The 23,781-nt window shown below is 38.1% G+C and overlaps 1 protein-coding gene across 2 annotated transcripts; it reads left to right on the forward strand.

Moving 5' to 3' along the window:
- The first annotated feature begins 2,747 nt into the window (after positions 1-2,747).
- On the forward strand, positions 2,748-21,736 carry LOC137496783 (bone morphogenetic protein 2-like). Of its 2 annotated transcripts, none has more exons than XR_011017362.2 (6): positions 2,748-3,077; positions 13,785-13,912; positions 16,058-16,174; positions 16,266-16,443; positions 18,989-19,899; positions 21,055-21,736. XR_011017362.2 is itself a non-coding variant. In XM_073918026.1 (6 exons), coding segments are annotated over exons 1-6 (1,209 nt in total). In that variant the 5' UTR covers positions 2,966-3,075; the 3' UTR covers positions 19,402-19,984. The 2 variants fall into 2 exon arrangements, 1 of the variants encoding a protein (XP_073774127.1); XM_073918026.1 differs by lacking the exon at positions 21,055-21,736 and adding an exon at positions 8,188-8,558 and having other exon boundaries at positions 2,966-3,077; positions 18,989-19,984.
- The last annotated feature ends 2,045 nt before the right edge of the window (positions 21,737-23,781 follow it).

Below are 23,781 nucleotides of genomic sequence, written 5' to 3' on the forward strand. Positions count from 1 at the left end.
TAACCCAATGCATTGGGTTATTTTGATTGTTATTTTTTTCATTCTGTTATTACTATTGCTACTAGTACTATTATTAATTTTATAATTATGACTGTGTAAATAAATAACATACAGTTTTCAAAAATATTGAAAGCACCAAATATTTAACTCAACTGTTTGGTGTAAAGCACCAAATATGTTTGAGTTAACCCTTGGGTTTAATGAATAACTCAACGCCATTTAGAGTGTAGTACTATTCATTTAATATTATAGCTGTGAAATTTAATAACATGCAGTTTTTTTAAAACTATTGAAAAGGCTTTATTTCCATTACATTTTAAGTTCCAGACACTTAAGGGTTTTCATTTGTTTAATATAAATTGAGGCGCGCATATTAATACAGCTGTTCTGTGTAAGTTAAATCAGTTGACTGTTGGAATTAATTTTTTTTAACCCAACTGGTTGAGTTATTTAATAAATAATCCAATAACGGTTAAAAATAACCCAACAAAGCACCAAACATTTAACCCAACTGGTTGAGTTATTAATAAATAACCCAATAAAGGTTAAAAATAATCCAACAAAGAACCAAATAATTTTAACTCAACCATTGGGTTAAATAACTCAACATTTTTAGAGTGTACAGTTTTAACCATAGTAAAGTATCCGCTTGTTAAGTGTGACGTCACGCTAAGCGGCTTCCGGGTCCAAGCGCTCTATTCAACTGAATGGGGAGACTCATGAAATGGTAATAATAAACGTTTACAAAGCAATTTAAGGCTTTCGAAAATCACGATCGCAGTATATATGTCCATGCCTAATATCCGATGGCCAGAAAGTGATTCATTGTTTTATAAATTGTTTAATTTTCGGTATTTGTTATGCAGCAAGCCCAGAGATTGTTGTGTACACTATGATTTTATATAAAATTAACTTTAATGTGTGATAGGAATAAAACGTGATCAGAAACGAATGATTTCTCCACTCAAATGAATGGCGGCTTGGACCCGGAAACAGTATTACATACGTCACAAACACGTCACCACTTAACAAGCGGATAGGAATTAATCTGTTGTTGCAATTTGATGCTTTGTTGCTATAGTAACAAAACAAGAATATGAAAACATATGACTTAATACTGTAGTTTTCTACAACTGTACCCTGCTAAAAAAAACAGCTTAGGTTGGTTGGCTGACTTTCGCTGGTTGACCAGGCTGGTTTTGAAGGGGTTTTGGCCATTTCCAGGCTGGTATTAGCTGGTCAGGCTGGAAAATGACCAGCTAAAACCACCTAAAATCAGCTAGACCCGCCTGGTTTAAGCTGGACATAGCTGTTTTTGGCTGGGCTCCCAGCCTGGCTAGGCTGGTCAAGCTGGTTTTAGCTGGTCATCATGGACAAGCTAAGACCAGGCTGGGAATAGCTGGAAACCAGCCTGGAAATGGCCAAAACCCCTCTAAAACCAGCCTGGTTGACCAGCTAAAACCAGCCAACCATAGGCTGGTTTAAGCTGTTTTTTTCAGTAGGGTTGCTTGTGATTTTAGACTGAATATTCAAAGTACCATGGTAAACAACATAAGTAGCATGTCACAAGTTGTCACTGAATGAATCCGGGTATATAAAAGCATCTTTACCTCACTTGTGTAAACTGTATTGCTATTAAAGGCCTTCCCCATTTTGTTCGACATCATCCACAAAAAGAAAGAGAGAGCAGATGGAAGAAATTAAACAAGCACCGAGCCATTGCTGCCGTTCTATTAGATATCTGAAGAGAAAATACAATTATTGCTAAAGTGGAAACATACCGCTGGGGGATTACGGGAGGCCTGCTGTTTTTATGTTTTGAGAATGATTGAATTCTCTCTGACCTGAAGGTGAAGCGTTTAGGGGCTGTTTGGGTTAAAAATATGAGGATGGCAAACTGCTTTCATTCCTCATATCTCTCACACACTTACTGCTCATTTCCTCTTTTGAGGATCGCGGTTATGTTTAACAATTAGTGTGTTTGTTTAGAGCTGCAACTCCCCACGTGATGGTGTTTTTTAACCATACTATGGTAAAGTGTATGCCTAATGTATGTTTATTTTGAACACTTTGTTAATGAATTCTACATCGAACTGTAGTAACTATCAATACTGTAGTACTTTTACTAAACTTGTGTATTGCAGTATAATATACCCTATAGAAAAGACTATTTTTTATGGTATTTTTACATGAGGATTGAAGTTCCTGCTAAAAAAAAACAGCATAAACCAGCATAAGCTGGTTGGCTGGTCTCAGCTGGTCGACCAAGGTGGTTTTAGAGGGGTTTCGGCCATCTCCATGCTGGTTTCAGTCATTTCCAACCTGGTTTTAGTTGGTCAGGCTAGGAGATTTCCAGCTAAAACCAGCTTGATCAGCCTACCCAGGCTTTGAACCCAGCCAAAACCAGCTAAGTCCAGTTTAAACCAGGCTGGTCAAACTGGTTTTAACTGGTTATTTCCAGGCTGGTTGACCAGCAAAACCAGACAACCAGCCTAAGCTGTTTTTTTTCAGCAGGGATGTTGCTGGGATGATACAATTATGAAGATGTGAACTGATTACCATAATAAATTCTGCAGTATATTTAGTTTTTACTACAGCAAACTCGAGTATTGTAGTTTATACCCCTGTGTTGTTTCATATTGTTTACCACACTTTGAATATTAGGTCTGAAATCACAAGCAAGTATGACTTACAAACATTAGCACTGATTTTCTCCCTATATTGTTTACCACATATTATCTGAAATCACATGTAAATATGACTAACACAACATTAGCACCATTTATGTAACTGTGAACAATGTTGTAGGGCTATTTTGATAGTCATAGGCAGCTAATACGATTTCTATTTTGATTTTGCAAAGAACATGTTTGTGAAATTGTATTATTAAGAAGAAAGTCCGAGTGTGTTAATATAAAACTAACTTTAACGTTAACGTTGCCTCAAATTCAAACGGAGTCCGTTTGGGTTGAAACCGCGCCAAAACATTTACCTCACACATTTGAAAGGCCTCGGATGCGCAGACCAGCTCATTCATCTTCGTGAATATCTGCAAAAACTGTTCCCCAAACGTTTATGTAAGTCTCTCTATATATAATTACGAGGTGGAATTTGAACAATATATTTAATAGGGCAATAATAGCAGGGTGCGTTTAGCTTGCGCAATGTATTGTTCAAAAATACCCGGCTGTAATAACTGCTGAGGCATCTCGGGTGTTTATGTATGAAGAGTTGAGCATTTAGTAAAACATTTCACAGCGAAAATGGCCAAACTGCTCGACTTCTCCGCTTTCAAGCATCAGCCAAATTGCAAACATTAGCAGATGTGTTGAAACGAAAAGTTGTTTTCTTAGTCATCAGCGCCATCTTGAGGAGGGAAAAAAGCATTTTCATGTGCGCCTACAGTTGATTTAATCTAATAATAATACACTCAAAATGTTGTACTGCATGTTTGTAAAAGTGTTTATCAAGTCATTATCAATGTGAATGAATGTATGTGTTTACCATGGTATTACTGCATTATTTGCCCTTTTTAGGTGACTTAAAATAATAACAATAATCTATCTAGTATTTCTTTAAACTCAGCCACAAGATTTTTGCTTATTTTAAGCTCAGTTTTGTGATTGTTTTTAGAAAACATGAAATTAAACTAATTATATATCCCCCCTCAGGTGGTTCCACACCTTTAGAAAGTTATATCTGTTGAACACAAAAGAAGATATTTTGAAGAATGTTGAAGACATCATTCACATCCATAGTAGGAAAAACAAATACTATGGAAATCAATGGTTACAGGTTTCCAACATTTTTTTTAAATATCTTCTTTTGTGTAATACAGAAGAAAGAAATACAAACAGGTTTTTGATGGGCTGAGTAAATGATCAGATAATTATTATTGGGTGAAATGTCTTTTTAACAAGTTATTTTGCTTCCAATAAAATTAATTAAGAATGTTTAAACCTAGTTAAAAATACTGAATACTGAAAATATATATTTTTCCCCAGTCAACAATCAGAACACCTTAAAAACACTTGTTTAAATAGCAACTATTCTGTTTTTAGTGTTGTTTTAGCTAACTTTTATCTTGATTCAATATTTTCTATAGTGTGCTTTACATTAATACTTTTGCAATAACATACTTTAGATTACAGAATCAGTACCTCGAAGTGAATGGTTACAGGTTTCCAACATTTTTCAAAATATCTTCTCTTGTGTTAGACAGAAGAAAGACCTGCAAACAGGTTTGTGAAGGATGAGTAGATGATCACAGAAATATTATTGGGTGAAATATCCTTTTAACAAGCTATTTCACTTCAAATAAAATAGTTAATGTTTAAAGCTAGTAAAAAATAATGAAATATACTATATATATATATATATATATATATATATATATATATATATATATATATATATATATATATATATATATATATATATATTCTTACTAGTATATATCGATGGATGGATGGATGGATGGATGGATGGATGGATGGATGGATGGATGGATGGACAGACGGACGGGCAGATAGATAGATAGATAGATAGATAGATAGATAGATAGATAGATAGATAGATAGATAGATAGATAGATAGATAGATAGATAGATAGATAGATAGATAGATAGATAGATAGATAGATAGATAGATAAATCTCTAATCTCCTATCTCCAATTTTAAATCTCGGGTTAAACCTTTCTGTTCAGGATTGCTTTATATATACATGTACATATATAATTTTTTCCCCAAGTGAACAATCAGAACATCCTAATACACGTGTTTAAATCTAGTTAAATCTATTAGTATTGTTTTAGCTAAGTTTTATCTTGATTCATCTGGTTTAATTCAAGATTTTCTGCAGCGTGCTTTACAATAATGTTTTTGTGCATATACTTTAGATTACAAAATCAGTACCAAATCAAAAAACAAAACTAATCTAACATAAAATTAAGATCACAGTCTAAAGATGAGCACATCCAAATGAATGTTGTGAAAAAATATTAAATAAACCTATAGCAGAAAAATAATTAAAAGCCTAAAATATTAATTTATACACATTTTTCTAGTTTGTAATTTTTTTTTGCAATAAAAAAATAATTTCAATGTATTTTCTTTCTATTCCTAAATGTATTCTTATATTAATGAATATAGCTGTTTAATAAAACTGTTTTGTGTAAATGCAGCAAAATATGTTATCTATATTCACTGAGTACATACTTTTATATAAATAGTAATAATATATAAAAGGATTCATTTTCAAAAGGGAGTGTACTCATTTTATGCTGAGCACTGTTATGACACGCAGAAAATGGCGTCATGAAGGGCAAACATGCTCATGGCAACAGTCAGTGAATCTTCATTTCCATTTGCGTCATAGTTCTGTCATTACACTTACTCGTGTCACATGCGAGAGGATCTGGACGAACAGAGATAACAGACAAATAAAACCTGCTAAAACTAACAACGACAGGGATTTCTACCATCCGTCTCTTCGCTGATGTCACAGGTGACCTCTGAACATCTCATCATTTTAACAAAGCAAGTCTTTGGGTTATTCTGTCAAATATATGCATAGTAAAAAGTTTGGAACCATATTTATTCATTTTCTTCAGCTTGGTCCCTTTATTTATCTGGAATCGCCACAGCGGAATGAACCGCTAACTTATCCAGCATATGTTTTACACAACGGGTGCCCTTCCAGTTGCAACCCATCACTGGGAAACACCCATACACACTCATTTACACACACACACACACACACACACACACACACACACACACACACACACACACACACACACACACACACACCAGTCAATTTTAGCACACCCAATTCACCAATAGTGGTTGTCTTTGGGGCGAAGCAGTGGCACAGTAGGTAGTGCTGTCGCCTCACAGCAAGAAGGTCGCTGGTTCAAGCCTCGGCTATGTCTGTTGGTGTTTCTGTGTGGAGTTTGCATGTTCTCCCTGCGTTCTCGTGGGTTTCCTTCGGATGCTCCGTTTTCCCCCACAGTCCAAAGACATGCGGTACAGGTGAATTGGGTATGCTAAACTGTCCGTAGTGTACAAGTGTGTGTGTGAATGAGTTTAAAAGTGTGTGTGAATGAGTGTGTGGATGTTTCCCAGAGATGGGTTGCGGCTGAAAGGGCATCCGCTGCATAATTAATAAAGGGTGGATTAATAAAGGGACTAAGCCGACAAGAAAATGAAAGAATGGTTGTCTTTGGACTTGTGGGGTAAACCAGAGCACCCAGAGGAAACCCACGCTAACACAGGGAGAACATGCAAACTCCACACAGAAATGCCAACTGACCCAACCGAGGCTCGAACTAGCAACTTTCTTGCTGTGAGGTGATTGTGCTACACACTGCGCCCCTGCGTCGCCAAGATCAGGTTAGCTTAAGTTAAAAAAAAATATCAGAGATGGCCTTAAAGGGATAGTTCACTCAAAAATGAAATTATTTACTCTCCCTCAAGTAGTTTAAAACCTTCATGAGTTTCTGTTTTCTGTTGAACACAGAATAAGCCATTTTAAAGAAAGCTAAAAACCTGTAACCACCCTAGTAGATAAGAATTCTGGCCCAGATTTGGCATAAAGCTGGCACAGCAGGCATTCATCCAGCACTGGCATACAGCATGTGGGCCAAACATGGCCCGGGTTTGGCAGAGGTGGCACTGTCTTTAAGGGAGCACACAAGATTTGGGCCAGATGTAGAGCATAGTATTTGGCCCAGATTTAAAAAAAAAAAAAATGTATGTGGGCCGCGTGAGTTTGGCCAGTCTTGACCCACATTTAAAGTATATTAAAATAATTTTTGAGTAAAGAAAAAAATTCTCCCAATTTGATAAAAAACACACCCATCGAGTGCCAAAAGCGCAACGCTTCATGCGTTTATCAACTTCATTGCAATCGTGTATCACAAACCTATCCGGCCCAGTTCAGGCCCAGTTTTAATAGGGCCACACGGAATCTGCGGACGTTTTTTGTTATTTCTGCGGAGAATTTTAGTAAAAGTCTGCGCATTTCTGCGGAATTATTTTGGGAGTATCATAACTAAAACCTTAATAAACGAAATAAAAATAATAACTTTTTAACTTTTATTTAATGTTTAAAATGCAAATCCAATTAGATTACCTTTATTTGGTAAATAAAGCAAGTTTGTCGTATAATATATCTAGTAAAAGACAGAAAATAATACTGTACAAACTGCATTGTACATAAATCAGATGAACAATTTCACATTAGTCAATAATATTACTGAAATTAATAAAAAAAACTGCATACATATAAATTTACACACATTTACTCAAGTAAATAAACAGAATTAATGAAGGGCTAAAAATCTGCGGAATTCTGTGCGCGCAGATTCCGGGTGGGCCAGGTTATGAGCTATTAACTTAGCTGAGACTTAGCCCAGATATGGTCCGTGTTTGGCCCTTGACTGGAAGTCAGATTTGGTCCAGTCATGCACTGTAATTCACGGCAGCATGCGGGCCAAGCAAAACCTGATTGTGTGGGCCAGAGCTGGGCCAGAGGAATTTTGCCATGTGGGCATTGACTTCCATAGTATGAAAAAAAAACACACTATGGAAGTCAATGGTTACAGGTTTCCAGCAATATTCAAAATATCTTCTTTAGTGTTCAACAGAAGACCCATAAAACCACTAAAGAGTAAAAAAGATGACAGAATTTTCATTTTTAGGTGAACTATCCCTTTAATGATGTATTGTCTTGTCGGCTTAGTCCCTTTATTAATCCGGGGTCACCACAGCAGAATGAACCGCCAACTTATCCAGCACATTTTTATGCAGCGGATGCCCTTCCAGCCGCAACTCATCTCTGGGAAACATCCGCACACACACACTCATACACTACGGACAATTTAGCCTACTCAATTCACCTGTACCGCATGTCTTTGGACTTTGGGGGAAATCAGAGCACCCGGAGGAAACCCACATGAACGCAGGGAGAACATGCAAACTCCACACAGAAACGTCAACTGAGCCGAGGCTCGAACCAGCGACCTTCTTGCTGTGAGGCGACAGCACTACCTACTGCGCCACTGCGTCGCCTAATGATGTATTAGTGTGATTAATTACTGAGGCCGACAGTTTATTTAACTTTAGTCATGATGTTGGGCTTGTCATCAGTGCGTGCTGAGCATACAAACGCTTGTGTAAACTCAGGTGTCAATTTATAGTGGGTTTGAATGCACTGTCACACCAGTACATCTCAGCAGCAGGTGCAAAGACTCACACTAGAGGAGAAAGCCCGACATCCGCATGGTCAGAAATGCCGTCTTTGGGGATTTACCTTATTGGGATTTTTGCTGTTGTATCGCCTGATGATATTACCAGCTCTACGGATGTGCAAACATTATCAAACACGTCTGAGCTTCACTTCTGGACTGAAATCTCCCAGAATAAAGAGCTGAAGAGCGACGTTCAGAGACGCAGGAAAGCACCGCAGTTCATGATGGAGCTTTATGAGATGTTCGCAGACAACAATCAGACGCTCAGAAACACGCAGGAAGGAAACATCGTGAGAAGTTTTGAAGGTGCGTACATTTAAAAGCATAGTACAGTTAACAATTTCCTGTAGAATCTATAGCAGGGCTACTCAATTAGTTGGTCATGGGGGCCGGTTCATGAAAAGCATCCCAAACGAAGGGCCGAGAGATATGACTTGCAATATGAGTGATGACACAACTGCAATATAAGAGCCCATATGCTGTATTTGTGCTCATAAAGACATCCACGTTGGCTTTTTCTACATTAAAATTTGAATATATTGTATTTTAAAACAACAGAATATCACTGCATTGTACAATAGCCTTTTTTTTTTAAACATTCAAATGTTGTATTTCAGAACACAACAAAAGCAGTGCATTGCTGAAGTCTGGATTTTTCTACATTCAGACACATTCATATTATGTTATGAACTGCATTGGGGATGTAACGATTACAGATTTTGGTTGACAATAATAGTCTGAAGAATAATGATGGTTTCACAGTGATCACATCTAATGTAAATTCAAGCTTTATATTAGGTAAGTAGCTGTTTAGATTAACTGTTGTTGCCATCTGCGTTCATACGTAATCATTTTAATAATCATGGGCGTGGTAGTGGGGGGAAAAGTGGACCTGACTACCCAGGGCCCCGTCTAGGGAGAGGGCCCTTTGAAATCCCACCAATTTTTTATTATTTTTTTTTGTAGCCTACTTAGATATAATTGGGCCCTCCAATTGATGTCAATGTCATTATTTATTTCAAAATATATTGATAACACCCCCCCCCCCCCCCACCCCCCCAAATGGTTTAGTCCGCCCATAGACGGCAGCCGGCGGCAAACAAGTAACGCAGTGAGTCTAGAGCCTGATCATGCTGCGCAAAAAGCCCAAATCGGGCTTTCAAAAAAAGAAAGACAGGAAGGAAAAAGAAAGGAGGCAGAATGAGGGGAAGCAGCTGATGACTGCTTTCTTTTCAAAAGGTGAACTGAGTTTGCTTGTTATGAAACTACATCTAATTAAAGTTAACATAGTCAACTCCAGACAGCTGCTGCTAATGCAGGGCTCGAAATTGCGACCATTTGGGTCGCATACAGTATAATGCTGATTTGTGTACAGTCATTACTAGGGAAACCGTAATATTTCAGCGCTCCTAAAGCGCCCCCTTGTGACAGAGAATTAATTTTTATTTCCAATAAATTTTTTCAGCTGTTTATGGTCAAATTATTGCAATTATCGATCCATGTGTAAATGTGAAAGAAGTTAATGTGCCTTTTAAAAATCTAAACAATTAAGTAATACTAATATAAGAAATTATATACTTGATTTATCCCTTTTAATGGTATAAAGGTTAAAATGCAATTGTATTAAATATTTTGTGTCTGTATATGTCTGCAAGATGTCTGTTAAAGATCTCTTGATCTGGAAAGCACCTGCTGTATACAAACGTCTGGCAGACGTCTGTATGATGTCAGTTTTACACACATTCTGAATCGCAAACATCTTAAAGATGTCTAATAGAAGTCTATTTCACATCTGATAGGAAACGTCTTGTAGATGTCTTGCAGATGTGAATGCAGACGTCAAATAGACATCTCCGAGATGTACGTGTGCTAATCAAAATCGGCCATTAAGAATCATGATCGGCGCATAACTAAAAAGAAAATGGCTGCTCCTAAATTTTTTGGGATGCTCCTAACTTTTTGAAGTTGGGAGCACCAGTGCTACCAAGTAAAAAAAGTTAATTTCGAGCCCTGTAATGTATGTATGCTAATCTTAAATCTTTAGCTTAGTTTGTCAACCAGGCTGCTTGTTGCTGTAAGTAAATTATGGGCCAGGCCAGCTAACGTCAGGTTTCAGAAACAACCAGTGGTTCCGACACACCAGCAGAAGCAGCACTCAATGGTGGTGAATGAAAGAACCAGTCATTATTATAATCTGATTTGATTATAGATTAAAACACTATTTGTGCATGTTTATATTCAAACAATTAAAAAAAAAATGTGTAGGGGGCCCACTGACATTGAGAGGGTACAGGGCCCAGAATTTGGTGCTACGCCCCTGTTAATAATAATTCATCTAACATATCTTTTGTTTACATTGCACTGAAAGGCGCGCACAACTCTCACCGTGGGATGTTTTCTACTGCGTGCTCGCCGGTGCGCGCATATTGTCATTCTTACATTAGCAATAATAAACTTGAAAGCGGAAAAGACGTGATATGGGAACGGCCGCTGCTGTAGTTAATCCGGTGTGCGTGCGTAGTAGCCTCGGTGTACATAGCCTACTGGGAACTTTAAACTAGCGCACATGAACTTGTCATAACTTTTCCGTACAACAGAAATGCGGCTTAGAGAAGCCTTTACGATTCATTAACTGTGACGAATTAAAGCGCAGTTAATAGTGAAATCAGCTAATCATTGCATCCCTATTGTTGGGATAAATTGCAGACCGTCTGTGTGTTTCCTCAGTAAGCTGGAGCTCCAGGAAGGCAACAACAACTGAGAGATGTGAATCCAACAGTTTATTGCTCTCTTCTAAAGAAGTCTGGGGTATTCCCAGCTTTTATACATCATACTCAGGGTTACATGGGCTATGAATATGTGCAAATATTCAGCTCAGTTAGGCAGAACAATTTTATCCAGTGCTCAAGAATGTCAAGGCGCAACGTCAAGGCGCCTAGTACAGGGACAACTTACAATAAGATAAAACACAGTTACAAAACAGAATATTTGGAGAGTGACTACATGGATATTTCTTTCACCTAATAATGATTACAGTGCATTGTACAAAAGGCATTTTCGACAAGACATATCTAAATGTTTTCGGCTGTCTGCACCACTGTCATGCTCTGCGCAGCCTCTGCAGCTTGAGCTGTATTGAACAGACAGACGCACGTCACTTCATAACTATAGCGGCCGTTTTTCGACTGAACAAAATTTATTTTGGATGTCTTGGTCACACTATTTGGAGGGCCGGAACAAACTTGGCCCGCCAATTGAAAAGCCCTGATCTATAGTAACTTATTGCTGCAGTTTACCAGTAAATCAATTATGGCAATACTACTGTATTTACATTTACAGCAGCATTGATCTTGCTCTATATTCAATTCAATTCACCTTTATTAGTACAGGACTTTTACAATGTAGATTGTGTCAAAGAAGCTTCACATAAAAGATCTTAGTAAATTGAAACAGTGTCCATTCAGTTTTCAGTGTTTAAGTTCAGTTCAGCTCAGTTCAGTGTGGTTAATAATCACTACTGAGAGTCCAAACCAAGTGTGCCGCAAGCCTGCGCTTGAGTGAAGGTCTCGGCCGTTAGATCGCCCCCTGGGGGCTGGCTGCAGTACAAGTCATAAAGCCCGCCTCCTCCGTGTTTATGAAGGAGATTTGAACCCAAATAAAAAAAATTATTACACTTGCAATAAAATGTCCGGAAAGATGGTTCTGGTCGATTAAGGCACTGGTTATTGTGCTGAAATAGGTGCAGATCTTCATTTTTGTAAACAGTTTGTTTTTAGCAGTAATTTAATGGTGGGCGTGTCATCGTGATTGACAGCTGTGATTGACAGCTTCTCAAAGCAGCGCGTCTGAGCTTCGGCAGGAGACTGAAGTGTTATTATTCGATACACTCGGGCCAGTTCCGGCTAGATTCTCGCCTGCCGGAGACTTACCCCTCAGACTGACTACCTCTGCTGGACCTACTCTGGATGCCTGGACTCACTGCCTGATTCCAGCCCGAGTCAATCGAGCCAGATGCGGCGGTCAAGCGAGCCGGAATCAGCCCGCGACGCCGCGAGTAGGTTATGCGCTGCGGCCCGGAACTGTCGCGAATGAATATATAAAACCCTAATATTTGTTAACGTTATTACATCCATCTGTGTTGATATGACAGCAAACGCATGCTGAGAAGTTCGGGGGGCGTGGTTGATTTTACATAAAGCGTTTGGTTGGAAGCTCGACTCCGCTAATTTTCGCGGCTCCTCCTCTGGCTCCATCAGACAGTCCTTCTGCGCATGTCAGGGCTCCAATTTCAGCAGTCTTTTGCAACAGTTTGTGCCCGTCAAGCAGGCGTTTTGCCCTCAAGGCGTTCAATGGGAAAAGGGGCTGTCGCGTCGTCCATATTTTTTACAGTCATTGGTCCAAACACTTAAGAGCAAATCCATCCGTGCGCAGCTCTACAGATCCCGAACCATGCAAGCCAGTGGCGACAGCAGCGAAGAAAAAAACTTCACCTATTGGCGAAAGTGAAGAATTAAAAAACCTGGGGAAACCAGACTCAGTTGGGCACGACCATTTCTCCTATGGCTAAACGTCTTGTGCAGAGATGCAGCTGGAGAACGCTGGACCTCAGCGAAGACTCGTCTGTCCCTGGAGCGTCACAGGAATCAGTCTCATACTCCTCCATGACCACCACAGTAGCTGCTCAGGATACGGCCTGGTCCAGGACATGGGAACCTTGGGATCATCTTGTCGCTTGTCTTGGATTGCATCAGTGGCACTGCATAGTCTCTGGGGGCCTCGGGATGAGTATCCCCAGGTGGGAACAGAGAATGAAGAGAATAATTGATGCAGAAGTATAAACCAGGCTTTACTGTCTTGCAACACCCCTGCCTCAAAACATCTTTGTTTGTGTTCAACAGAATAAAGAAACTCAAAAAGGTTTGGAACTACAGTAGTTGATTGCCTCACAGAAAGAAGGTCACTACTTCAAGCCATGGCTGGGCCAGTTGGCATTGTGTGGCGTTTGCCCTGTTCTCCATGTGTTGGCGTTGGTTTACTCCATTTACATCCACATTACTCCGGTTTCCTCCATAGTTCAAAGACATGTGCTACAGGTGAATTGAATAAACTAAATTGGCCATAGTGTCTGTGTGTGGATGTTTCCCAGTTCTGGGTTGCAGCATGGAAGGGCATTCGCTGTGTAAAACATATGCTGGATAAGTTGGCGGTTCATTCCACTGTGGCAACCCCTGACAAATAAAGGGACTAAGCCGAAGAAAAATGAATGTTACTGTTGATGTTCCTGTGTTAAAGCGACAGTTCACCCAAAATTGAAAATCGTTTACTCACACTCAAGTGGCTCTAAAATGGTACTAATTTATTTCTTCTGCATATTCTGTAAAAGGATTCTGTTTTGGATTATGAATATTAGCGGCTGCTTCTTTTCCTGAATATCTTCAACAGGAGAAAGGAACTCAAACAGGTTTATGAAGTAGAGGAGGAGTAAATGACGGTAGAATCGCTTTAACATGAGATTTCTTGTTTCTAATCCAGCACAGTCCAGCGGCTCTTATCACTTCTTCAACCTGACGTCATTCAGACAGGACGAGCGCGTGACCAAAGCTGAATTTCGACGGTTTCGCCATAAACAGCCTTTCATGGGACATCGTCATTTTTACAAAGTAAGTTGCACATTTTAGAAACATGTAATTCCTTCTTTCAGGGTTCATACACATTTTTACTAAAATTCCATGACCTTTCCATGATTTTTCCAAGACATTTAAAGAAATTTCCATGACCTAATGTTTCATGCAATGTCTACATATGCGTGGTAAAAGAAAAACAATGCATGTTCAAATTTAATACAGCATATCGTAAAACATGCAGCAACCGATTAAGTTTAAAATTGTATTTATATCTACAGTTGACGTTATTACTAGCTCCCCTGAATTATTAGACCTCCTTTATTTTTTTCCCCAATTTCTGTTTAATGGAGAGCAGATTTCCTCAACACATTTCTAAACATGATAGTTTTAATAACACATTTCTAATAACTGATTTATTTTATCTTTGCCATGATGACAGTAAATAATATTTGACTAGATATTTTTCAAGACACTTCTATACAGCTTAAAGTGACATTTAAAGGCTTCACTAGGTTAATTAGGTTAACTAGGCAGGTTAGGGTAATTAGGCAAGTTATTGTATGACAATGGTTTGTTCTGTAGACTGTAGAAAAAATATATTGCTTAAAGGAGCTAATAATTTTGTTCTTAAATAGCGTTTAAAAAATTAAAAACTGCTTTTATTCTACAAGGTTCTGACACCTTTTCCAACTTCAAATTCCACCACTTTTCAAGCACTTTTAAAGTGCATTTGTATGCTTTTTCAGCACCTAATGACCTCGGTTAATTACATTTATACATGTTGTATGCATTTTTTCAGATTTAAATCCATTGTGCTATTTTAAAAACACACAATATGACTATTCAATTTAAATTGTTGAGTACTTTAGAGCATAGATTTATTGGGATGGTTCACCCAAAAATTATTTAAAAATTAATAAAAAAAAAAAAGTTCAGTTATTTGATGAAGTATGTTTAATTTTGGTCTCTTTCTACCTAAAGATGATATCTCAAGAAATTAGCTTACAGTCAGATTTTGTTTGGGTGTAGTACCAAACTTTAATGACCAGTCGTTCATGATATTTCATGTAAATTGCTTTTTTTTTTTTTTTACAGTCCTTGGACTTGCGTTTCAGGTGCAAAGATGCATTCTGGGTGAATGTCTCCTAAACACGTATGAAGCTAATAGTGCCAAAACAATCTGAATTTGAATTGTTTTAACTTTAATTCTTAAAAACTTAAAACTGTATTTTTACATACCCAATATCTGCAGTCTTTGAAATCTGGAGTTTAAAACTAAGTCTATAAAAATCTGACTTAAAAAAAAACTTCAGGTGTTCAATAATCAAGTTAAGAAATACAAAGTCAAAACATTTCTAATAGGACATAATCAGTATTATTAACTTACAATTGTTAATAATTCAATTTAACACAATTCAAATACTGATTGTTTTGGCCTATTATTAGCTCCTTAAATACGCGCATGCGGTGAACATTTTGCAATGAAAACTGGTTGTACGACAACAATTTATGCACTCGCACATATGCTCCCAAACACATTTTAAAGGTCACACAGATAAAACCGTGCGCATATGCAACCAAAACAGTCACAATTTTGAGCCCTGCAAAGTCAAATTTCAAGCACTGTCCAAAATACAAGCATTTTTCTAACCTTGAAAACACTGTATTAAAAATCAAGCATTTTACAGGATTTCCAGCACCCGTAAAAACCCTGATTCAAGCCAAATAAGACTTTCTCCAGAAGAAAAAATATTATCAGACATGCTGTGAAAATTTCCTTGCTCTGTTAAACATCATTTGAAAAATATTTAAAAAAAGAAAAAAAATTAAAAGGGGGGCTAATAATTCTGACTTCAACTGTATGTTTGAGAGTGTAGTTAGGAGTACAGAGTGAAAAGCAGTAATGTATGGTATTTCCAGTGAAATAAAACATGATAATGGTGTAGAACACAGTTCTATACTGTAAGAATATGTAATATAACAGTAAAATACTGTATTTGGATTGTAAATCGTGTTTCCAATATGTGGTTCAGTAAAAATAGAGCATGTGGCTGCCAGTATTTTACTCTAAAAGTTTTACAGTGTAACAAAGTAGATACATTTTTTTGCATATTTTGCCAACGCATTTTGCTTTAATCCTTCCTCAGGGCAATTTTAAGCCGAAAATGTTTGCTGTTTTAGGTTGAGCTGTATGAAGTGCTAGACAACAGACCTGAACTTTCACATGAAAACGTGATGAGCTCAAGATTGTTACCAGTCTATACCAAAGGATGGGAAGTGTTCAACATCACACAAATGGTAAAATCTCAATTTTTTTTTTGTGTGTGTGTGTGTGATTTGTGATCTGTTTGTTTACTTCTTTCCAATCGACTTCTACATTATTATTTAGGTTACCAAATGGATCAGCGGTGCAAACAATGGTAGCCTAGTTGTGACGGCTTTACCTTCAAGTAACTGGTTTGGATCCAGCATTCAGATGGACAGGCATTCAGTGAAGACGAATGCATACTTGGTTATATATTCAGATGATGGACGAAAGCACTACCAACACCCTCCTTTCCACACAGGTAATTATGCAGTTAAACATACTGAAATTCTCCAGACACTAGTATAATATATGAGTGTTTCCAAGACTGTGGGCACTTTTGGCCATGTGGTCTTTTAGAAAATAAACGCACTTTTCAAGCTTCAACTAATTTATTCATGCACATGTACGTTTTTTTTTTAAATCACAAATGTTTCTGAAGCTACTTTAAAATGGTATTTTTCATCACACCAAAATGCATTGAAATGTTCATGTTAAGACAGAAAGTTTGTGTCTGTGATATGTGTAAACATTATAACTCAAGAGTTCACACTTAGCTGATAATTAATTATAAAGCTTGTTTGTCCCAGGAGAGAGCCCAGAGCTCATAAGATCCTCGAGCCTGGGGCTCCCTTCCGTTTGCAAGTCGAGAGGGGAGTTTGAGCTTAGGTAGATCTGGAGAACTCCCCTGCTGTAGTAGCTAATGAACAGATAGTGATCGCTCTTAAGAGATAACTACTTACTAGCAGCATGTCTATGGTGCTGATTTGGATTAGTCAGTTAACTGAAGTTGCATGCTTTTGGACACAAAAACACAAGTTTACTTCAGATACATCTTTCAAAACAGCATATTCTGTGCCGTGAAACAGCTTATAGCTCAAATGAAAGCTCTTGCCGGTGCTCAAACAGTTCTAGCATTCTTTTTACTGAATTATATTCATATGCAAAACATATGCAAGTTGTTGAATGAATTGTGGTGTTTCCATGGCGCAGAAATGTAAACAATACATTCATGATCAATAAGCAGCCCCAGATAGCACAGACAGCTGTCATCTCTTACCCTATGCTGTGCACTTCAGGGCCATTCTCTTCTGTTTTTGAGGTGATGTGCATAAGTAATGCTTTTATATGTCTGATGTGGTCCAAACACAGTGAATTATGTTTGATCAAACAAAAGAATAATGTAATATGTAAACAAGGATCGGTCTCTGTGGCTTGCGCAGCACCTCTCATCAGTTGGAATGCAATAACTTTTGCATAGATTATGGTAGCGACATTTTTGTTTTTTTCTATGATTACATACATGTGCAGAAACCAACAAAATTAATTACAGCACGCTAGACCACACACAACCTAAAAGAGACACTTTCAAATTTGAGTTTATAAAAAAAAATACGAAAAAGCGCCTCTTTTTTTAGGTGTTTATTATAACACAGACGACCTATACACTTATTTTAAACACTTTCAATAGTGTTTTATGAAAATTCAAAGGGTTTTCTTTAAAATAATACAAATTTTTGCATTTACACCTCTGCATGTGGATTTAGGAAGCTTTTAAATTTGGGTAGGCAAAATCCAGGCGGAAATCCCCAAATAGCAGCAGAGTTTAAGTGGTTTATTGATTTGTGTTGGGACAACATGAATGAATTGTGTATAATCATGCATTTTTTTAGACACAAGTGGAGTGTGAAATGATGTTTTCATTTTTGGGTGAACTATCCCTTTAAGAGGTTGTCATTATTCTTCCTTTTGTCCCAGCATTGTAAAAAAAAAAAAAAAAAAAAAAAAAAAAAAAAAAAATATATATATATATATATATATATATATATATATATATATATATATATATATATATATATATATATATTGCTAACTTAACTTTTTTTAGTTGAATCAAATTGACTTTTCTAGTCATCTCAACTTACATAAATTAAAAAATATTATGTTAAATTTTGTATAACTTAAAAAGTGTAGTTGAAATCTGATTACCTTATTAAAATAGGTTAAAGCAGGGGTGCCCAAACTTATGCTGTGTCCTAAATGGCACACTATACACTAATGCAATTACACACTCAACAGGATAGTATATGTAGTGTCGTCCCAAATGGCACACTAATGTTTTTTTACTAAGCGGAAATTCAAATTGTTTCCCTGATGACGTTTGACGGTTGCCAAACCAGTGAAATAAACGACCGAATGATCAAATAATACCTGCCGTGAGTATTGCCGCATTCACCATCGGGAGGCGCTATAATCACTCTCATAGGAGAATTTTGCTTTCACCATTAAAAATGAATAGTTTTCCAACATGTGCGCCTGATAACTCCGCCCCTTCCGCTACATGTGCAAACCTGTGGTCGTTGAGTGCGTGAAGTGTCCATCATTACACACTTCATTTTAGCGGCTGAATGAGTGCATCATCCGGGTAATTAAAGTGCACTTATTAATGTTAGAGTTTTCAGTGTGAACGCACTACTTACACTATTTATACTACAAAATGGCGTAGAATAGTGCACAAGTATGCGATTTGGGACGCAGCTTAGGTCCTGGAGGGCCGGTGTCCTGCAAGGATTAGTTCCAACCCCAATCAGACACACCTGGACTAGCTAATCAAGCTCTTACTAGGCTTACTAGAAACAACCTTGCAGGTGTGTTGAGGCAAGTTGAAGCTAAAATCTGCAGCACATCTGCCCTCCAGGACGGAGTTTAGACACCCTTGGGTTAAAGCAATATGAAATATACATTTGTTCTCTTTACTTTTTGTCTTTACATTTAAATAATGTTACTGCTGACTCTTTTTTTTTTAGGTCAAACTATCAACACATCCCATAATTTCCTTAAACCTATGAGAGGTTTAGTGCAGTCAACATTGCGCCGGCGCCGGAGTTTGCGCACATTATCATCTACATGCCATAGAACAAACCTCTACGTGGACTTCTCTAAAATAGGCTGGTCTGGATGGATCATCTCACCCAGAGGATACAACGCGTACAGCTGCACAGGCTCATGTCTTTTTCCACTGGATCGAAGTTTACGCGCTACGAACCACGCGACAGTGAGATCCATCATGAATGTGCTAAAACTAACGCAGGAGGCTGGAAAACCGTGTTGCGTTCCTGATGCGCTTCACCCTATCAGCCTCCTGTACTTCGACGAGGAAGAAAACGTGGTGCTAAAACATTATAAAGACATGGTTGCAAGCAGCTGTGGCTGCCATTAAATACAAATTACAATAAAGGCCAATGTTTTGGCTGAGGCTGCGGAAGGTCAAGTGGTTACAGTGGTAATACTTCTAAGTTGAGTGGTTGTTTGTTGTCTTGAGTAGGCTACTACTACCGTTGGAATCTTTTTGGCTCAAGACCTCCAGCCTCATTCACTTCCATTGATTTTCAGACATTAAAAACAGCTTGCAATTAAAAAACAAACTAGACTAAAGGCCACTTTATGCTTCTGGGTCGAGTGATTTTCTGGGTCGAGAGGTTGTATGTTGTCATAAGCTAACCCAGCAGACACAAAACGTCATTAGATATATTATATATTAGGTTATATTAGATATATTAGGTTAAATTTAAGTCGCCAGCTTCTAAGGACAACATTATTTTGATGTCCAATAAAAATGCGAAATAACGTTGATATTTGGTTTGGTCATATTGACGTCAAATACTGATATTTTTCGTCAGGTATGACAACCAAAATCCAACATCTGATAGACGTCATAGTAGGGATGTAACGGTATCAGAATTTCACGGTACGGTAATACCTCGGTATGAATGTCACGGTACGGTATTTATTGAATCATTTACAGGAAAAAAAAAACTTTTGAAAATACTCCAAAAAAGTGCCAAAAGTGTCAATGACATACAAATTAGCCATCTATCTGTTAGCTTTGAAACAGGAACTTCAATTTTAATAACAAAAAATTATTAAACCATGTAAAAAAATAAAGTTTCAATTTAGTAGTGTTGAAAACTCATCACATTTAACATTTAATCACTCACTTAGATAGAGATGGGTTTAAAGGAAAATTATCATATAATTATAATCTGGTAAAAGCTGGTATCTCTGGGTATTTACAATGTCCCCTGCAACAGAAAAAAACCCTCTCATTTGGGACTGAGGTTTCTGGGACAAGAGAGATATGACTTGGCCCATGTTGACAGCAGTGGGTAACGTTGTGCATTGTCTTTCCCCCACTTGAGAAGACAAACCATGAGTGAGATAGAGATCTCTTTGCGGTACAAGTCAATGTCTGCATCAATCTGAACAGTGTGCTGTGTTTCTGCAGTCCCCATGACTGTTATTAGTCGTATTCCCCAACTTGCAGGCACGTGCACACATAGGGCTCAACCTGTGCAGTGCGCATGCCCTTTTTAGTCTTGGATAGAAAATGCCCTTCCAAAACGATCAAAAGTGCCCCCGCGACGCGACACAACCTCCGTCCAGCCCTTCAGTAGGCGCGCGACAACACCTCTCTTGAGTATGCGCGCTCAACCCCCCCTCGGCGCTTTACAATACGCGCGCCACAACACAGCTGATCAGAACGCGCGCGACAGCACCGCTATTCAGCACGCGCGCGGCGACAACACCCGCTTTAGGTTCGATCATTTCCATCTTTTTTTCATCTCCGCTACTAGCAGCACACTCCATTTCCGCATTACTGGATCTGTAGCGACAACAGACCGCAAAGGATTATGGCCACGCCGGGGCTGATGGGAAATGAAGTTTCAGCTACCTCCCGTTCGCTTCATTTGCCTGAGCAAATTTTCTCTGAAGACCTATAGTTTTACCGAGTCATGCGACTTCGGTAATATCGAAAAAAATTAATATTGCGGTATGACGGTATTTACAATACCGTTACATCCCTACGTCATAGTGGTAATGTCCACACAATGTCAAGCTGTAACATCATTGGATGTTGACATTTTGTTATAATTAGGTTGCATTGGAAAGTAACCTAAATGCAAAGTCTGTCTGACGTTGGACATTGGCATCGACCTGACGTTGGGTTCTGACGTCAACACCACAGAACAAAATGCAACGTCCTATGATGTTGGAGTAGAACATCAGTCTGATGTCATGTTGACATCCTGTGCCTGCTAGAAAGGTACTTAAAAAAAGGCTGCTACTGGAGTAGACCAAGACCTTTAGTCAAGTATCTTCGATATTATTCTTCATGTACAAGCAGGCACTGCCATTGGAATCTTTTTGGCTAAAGACTTCCGGTCTCATTCACATCCATTGATTTTTAGATGTTAAAAACAGATAATGCCATTAACAATACAAATTAGGCTTAAGGCCAATTTATGCTTCTGGGTCAAGTGATTTGAGTGGTAATACTTTTGGGTCGAGAGGTTGTTTGTTGGCATAAGCAAACCCAGCATATACACAATGGGCTCTATTTTGACGGCCCATGCTCAAAGCGCAAAACGCAGTGCGCAAACACTTTCAGGGCGTGTCAGGACGCGTTTTTGCTAATTTAAGGATGGGAAATCTGCCTTGCGCCATGGCGCATGGTCTAAAAGGGTTGAGTTTATTTTCTTCATGAGTTATAGGTGTGTTTTAAGAATAAACCAATTAGAGTCTCATCTCCCATTCCCTTTAAGAGCCAGCTGCATCGCGCCAAGAGCGCATTCGCTATTTACAGGACGCAAAGTAAGTCTAAGTGGAAAAAATGAGCATTTCACAAGCAAACAGTTCACAGTTTTTTAACAGAAAACTGTTGAACAGAGCATCTACTGCGTAAGAATGAGAGATAATGGATCTACTTTCACTTTCGCTCTTGGATAGGGAAACCTTTACGCACAGACATCAATTAGTCTATAAATAAATACTTTTGTTTGATAAGCGCAAATATTCGTTTTAAAACTATTTCTAAATTCAGTTCTAATTTCCAGCAAACGAATAAATGAATAATAATAGCAAAATGTGCTCAAAAACCTGAGTTATATCCTAAAACACATGCTGTGCCCCATATGGTCTAAAACCTGACAGGTGGGCAAATCTAAGCTTGTTTTTAATAAAACAAATATAAATATGGATATAATAAATAATACTGCTATTAATAATAACATTATACAAAAGCAAATTGTTATGAATGAACTGAAAAAGCCTCCCGAGATGAAGAAGGCATAAAAGCAGTGATTTTTCATATTTATGTACGCTAGAAAATAATGTTTTGTAATATTTGAATCCTTTATACAGTATTTATATCCTATATCTATTCTTATTATATCCTATATATATCCTTAATATTTATTTTTTTTCCATATGTAAAGATATTTGCCTATTGCTCTCTTGTGTGTATTAAGCAGTGTGTAAGCGAGGCGCAACTCTGCGCCGGAGTTTAGAACGGGTTTGTTTTGGTCTAATGAAAAATCTATTACAGATTCTCAAACGCCTTCCATATTCTCGAACGCCTTCCTTTTTAGACCAGAACGCCTATGGGCGCAAAAATGAGCGCTAATGCATTTGCTATTTAAACAGCCTAGCGCAACGCCTCAAAATGACTCTTGCGCCAAGCTGAAACTACCAAAAGACTACTGCGTCACGCCTTGCGCCACACTGCGCCGGGTGTATGATAGGGCCCAATGTCATAAGAAATTAATATTAGGTTTGATTTAAGTTGCCAGCGCGTAAGGACAACGTTATTCTGAATATTGAATTTGTTATTTCCAATAATGACGTGAAATAATGTTGATATTTGGTTGATTTTAGGTTGGAAAGTAACCAAAATCCAACATCGAGCCAACATCTTAAACCAGGGGTGGGCAAACTTGATCCTCGAGGTCCCTGCAGAGTTTTGTTCCAACACTAGTCAAACACACCTGAACATGCTAATCAGTGTCTTTAAGATCACATGAAATCTATAAGCAGGTGTGTTTGATTAGGGTTGGAGCTAAACTGTGCAGGACACCGGCCCTCCAGGACCGAGTTTGCCCACCCCTGTCTTAAACCAACGTCATATTGACATCAAGTACTGACATTTAATTGTCAGGTATGGCAACCAAAGTTCAATGTCTGATAGACGTCATAGTGGTAACATCCACACAACGTCAAGCTGTAACTTCATCAGATGGTTTTTTGTTGTTTTTAGCCTGCATTGGAAAGTAACCAAAATACAAAGTCTGTCTGATGTTGGACAGTGGCGTTGGCCGGATGTTGGCTTTTGATGTCAATGCTACTTTCATTTCCAAATAAAATGCAACATCCCACGATGTTGATGTACAACGCTAGTCTGAAGTCATGTTGACATCCTGTGTCTGCTGGGAACGTACTTCAAAAAATGCATACTCTAGGCCAGGGATTCCCAAACTTTTCAGCCTGCGACCCCTAAAATAACAATGCCGGTGACTCATGACCCCCAATATTCTCTGAGGTGGTTATAAATACAGATACCTTGCATGCAATGGCACACACACACACACAACTGACCCAAGTCTATTCTTCGTTTAATTTTTTAAATGTATGTCAGTGCTGTAAATGTGCCAGAAAGTTTAACCTGGTATTATAGAGTCAATCTGCTGCATCTGTATCTTTAATATAATGTAATTACCCCAAGGGTCACAATCCAATAGAGCTAGTAACAATAAGCTACTATAGT

This window comes from Danio rerio, chromosome 12 (assembly GCF_049306965.1).
Source record: "Danio rerio strain Tuebingen ecotype United States chromosome 12, GRCz12tu, whole genome shotgun sequence".
In the NCBI taxonomy this organism is placed as follows: Eukaryota; Metazoa; Chordata; class Actinopteri; order Cypriniformes; family Danionidae; genus Danio; species Danio rerio.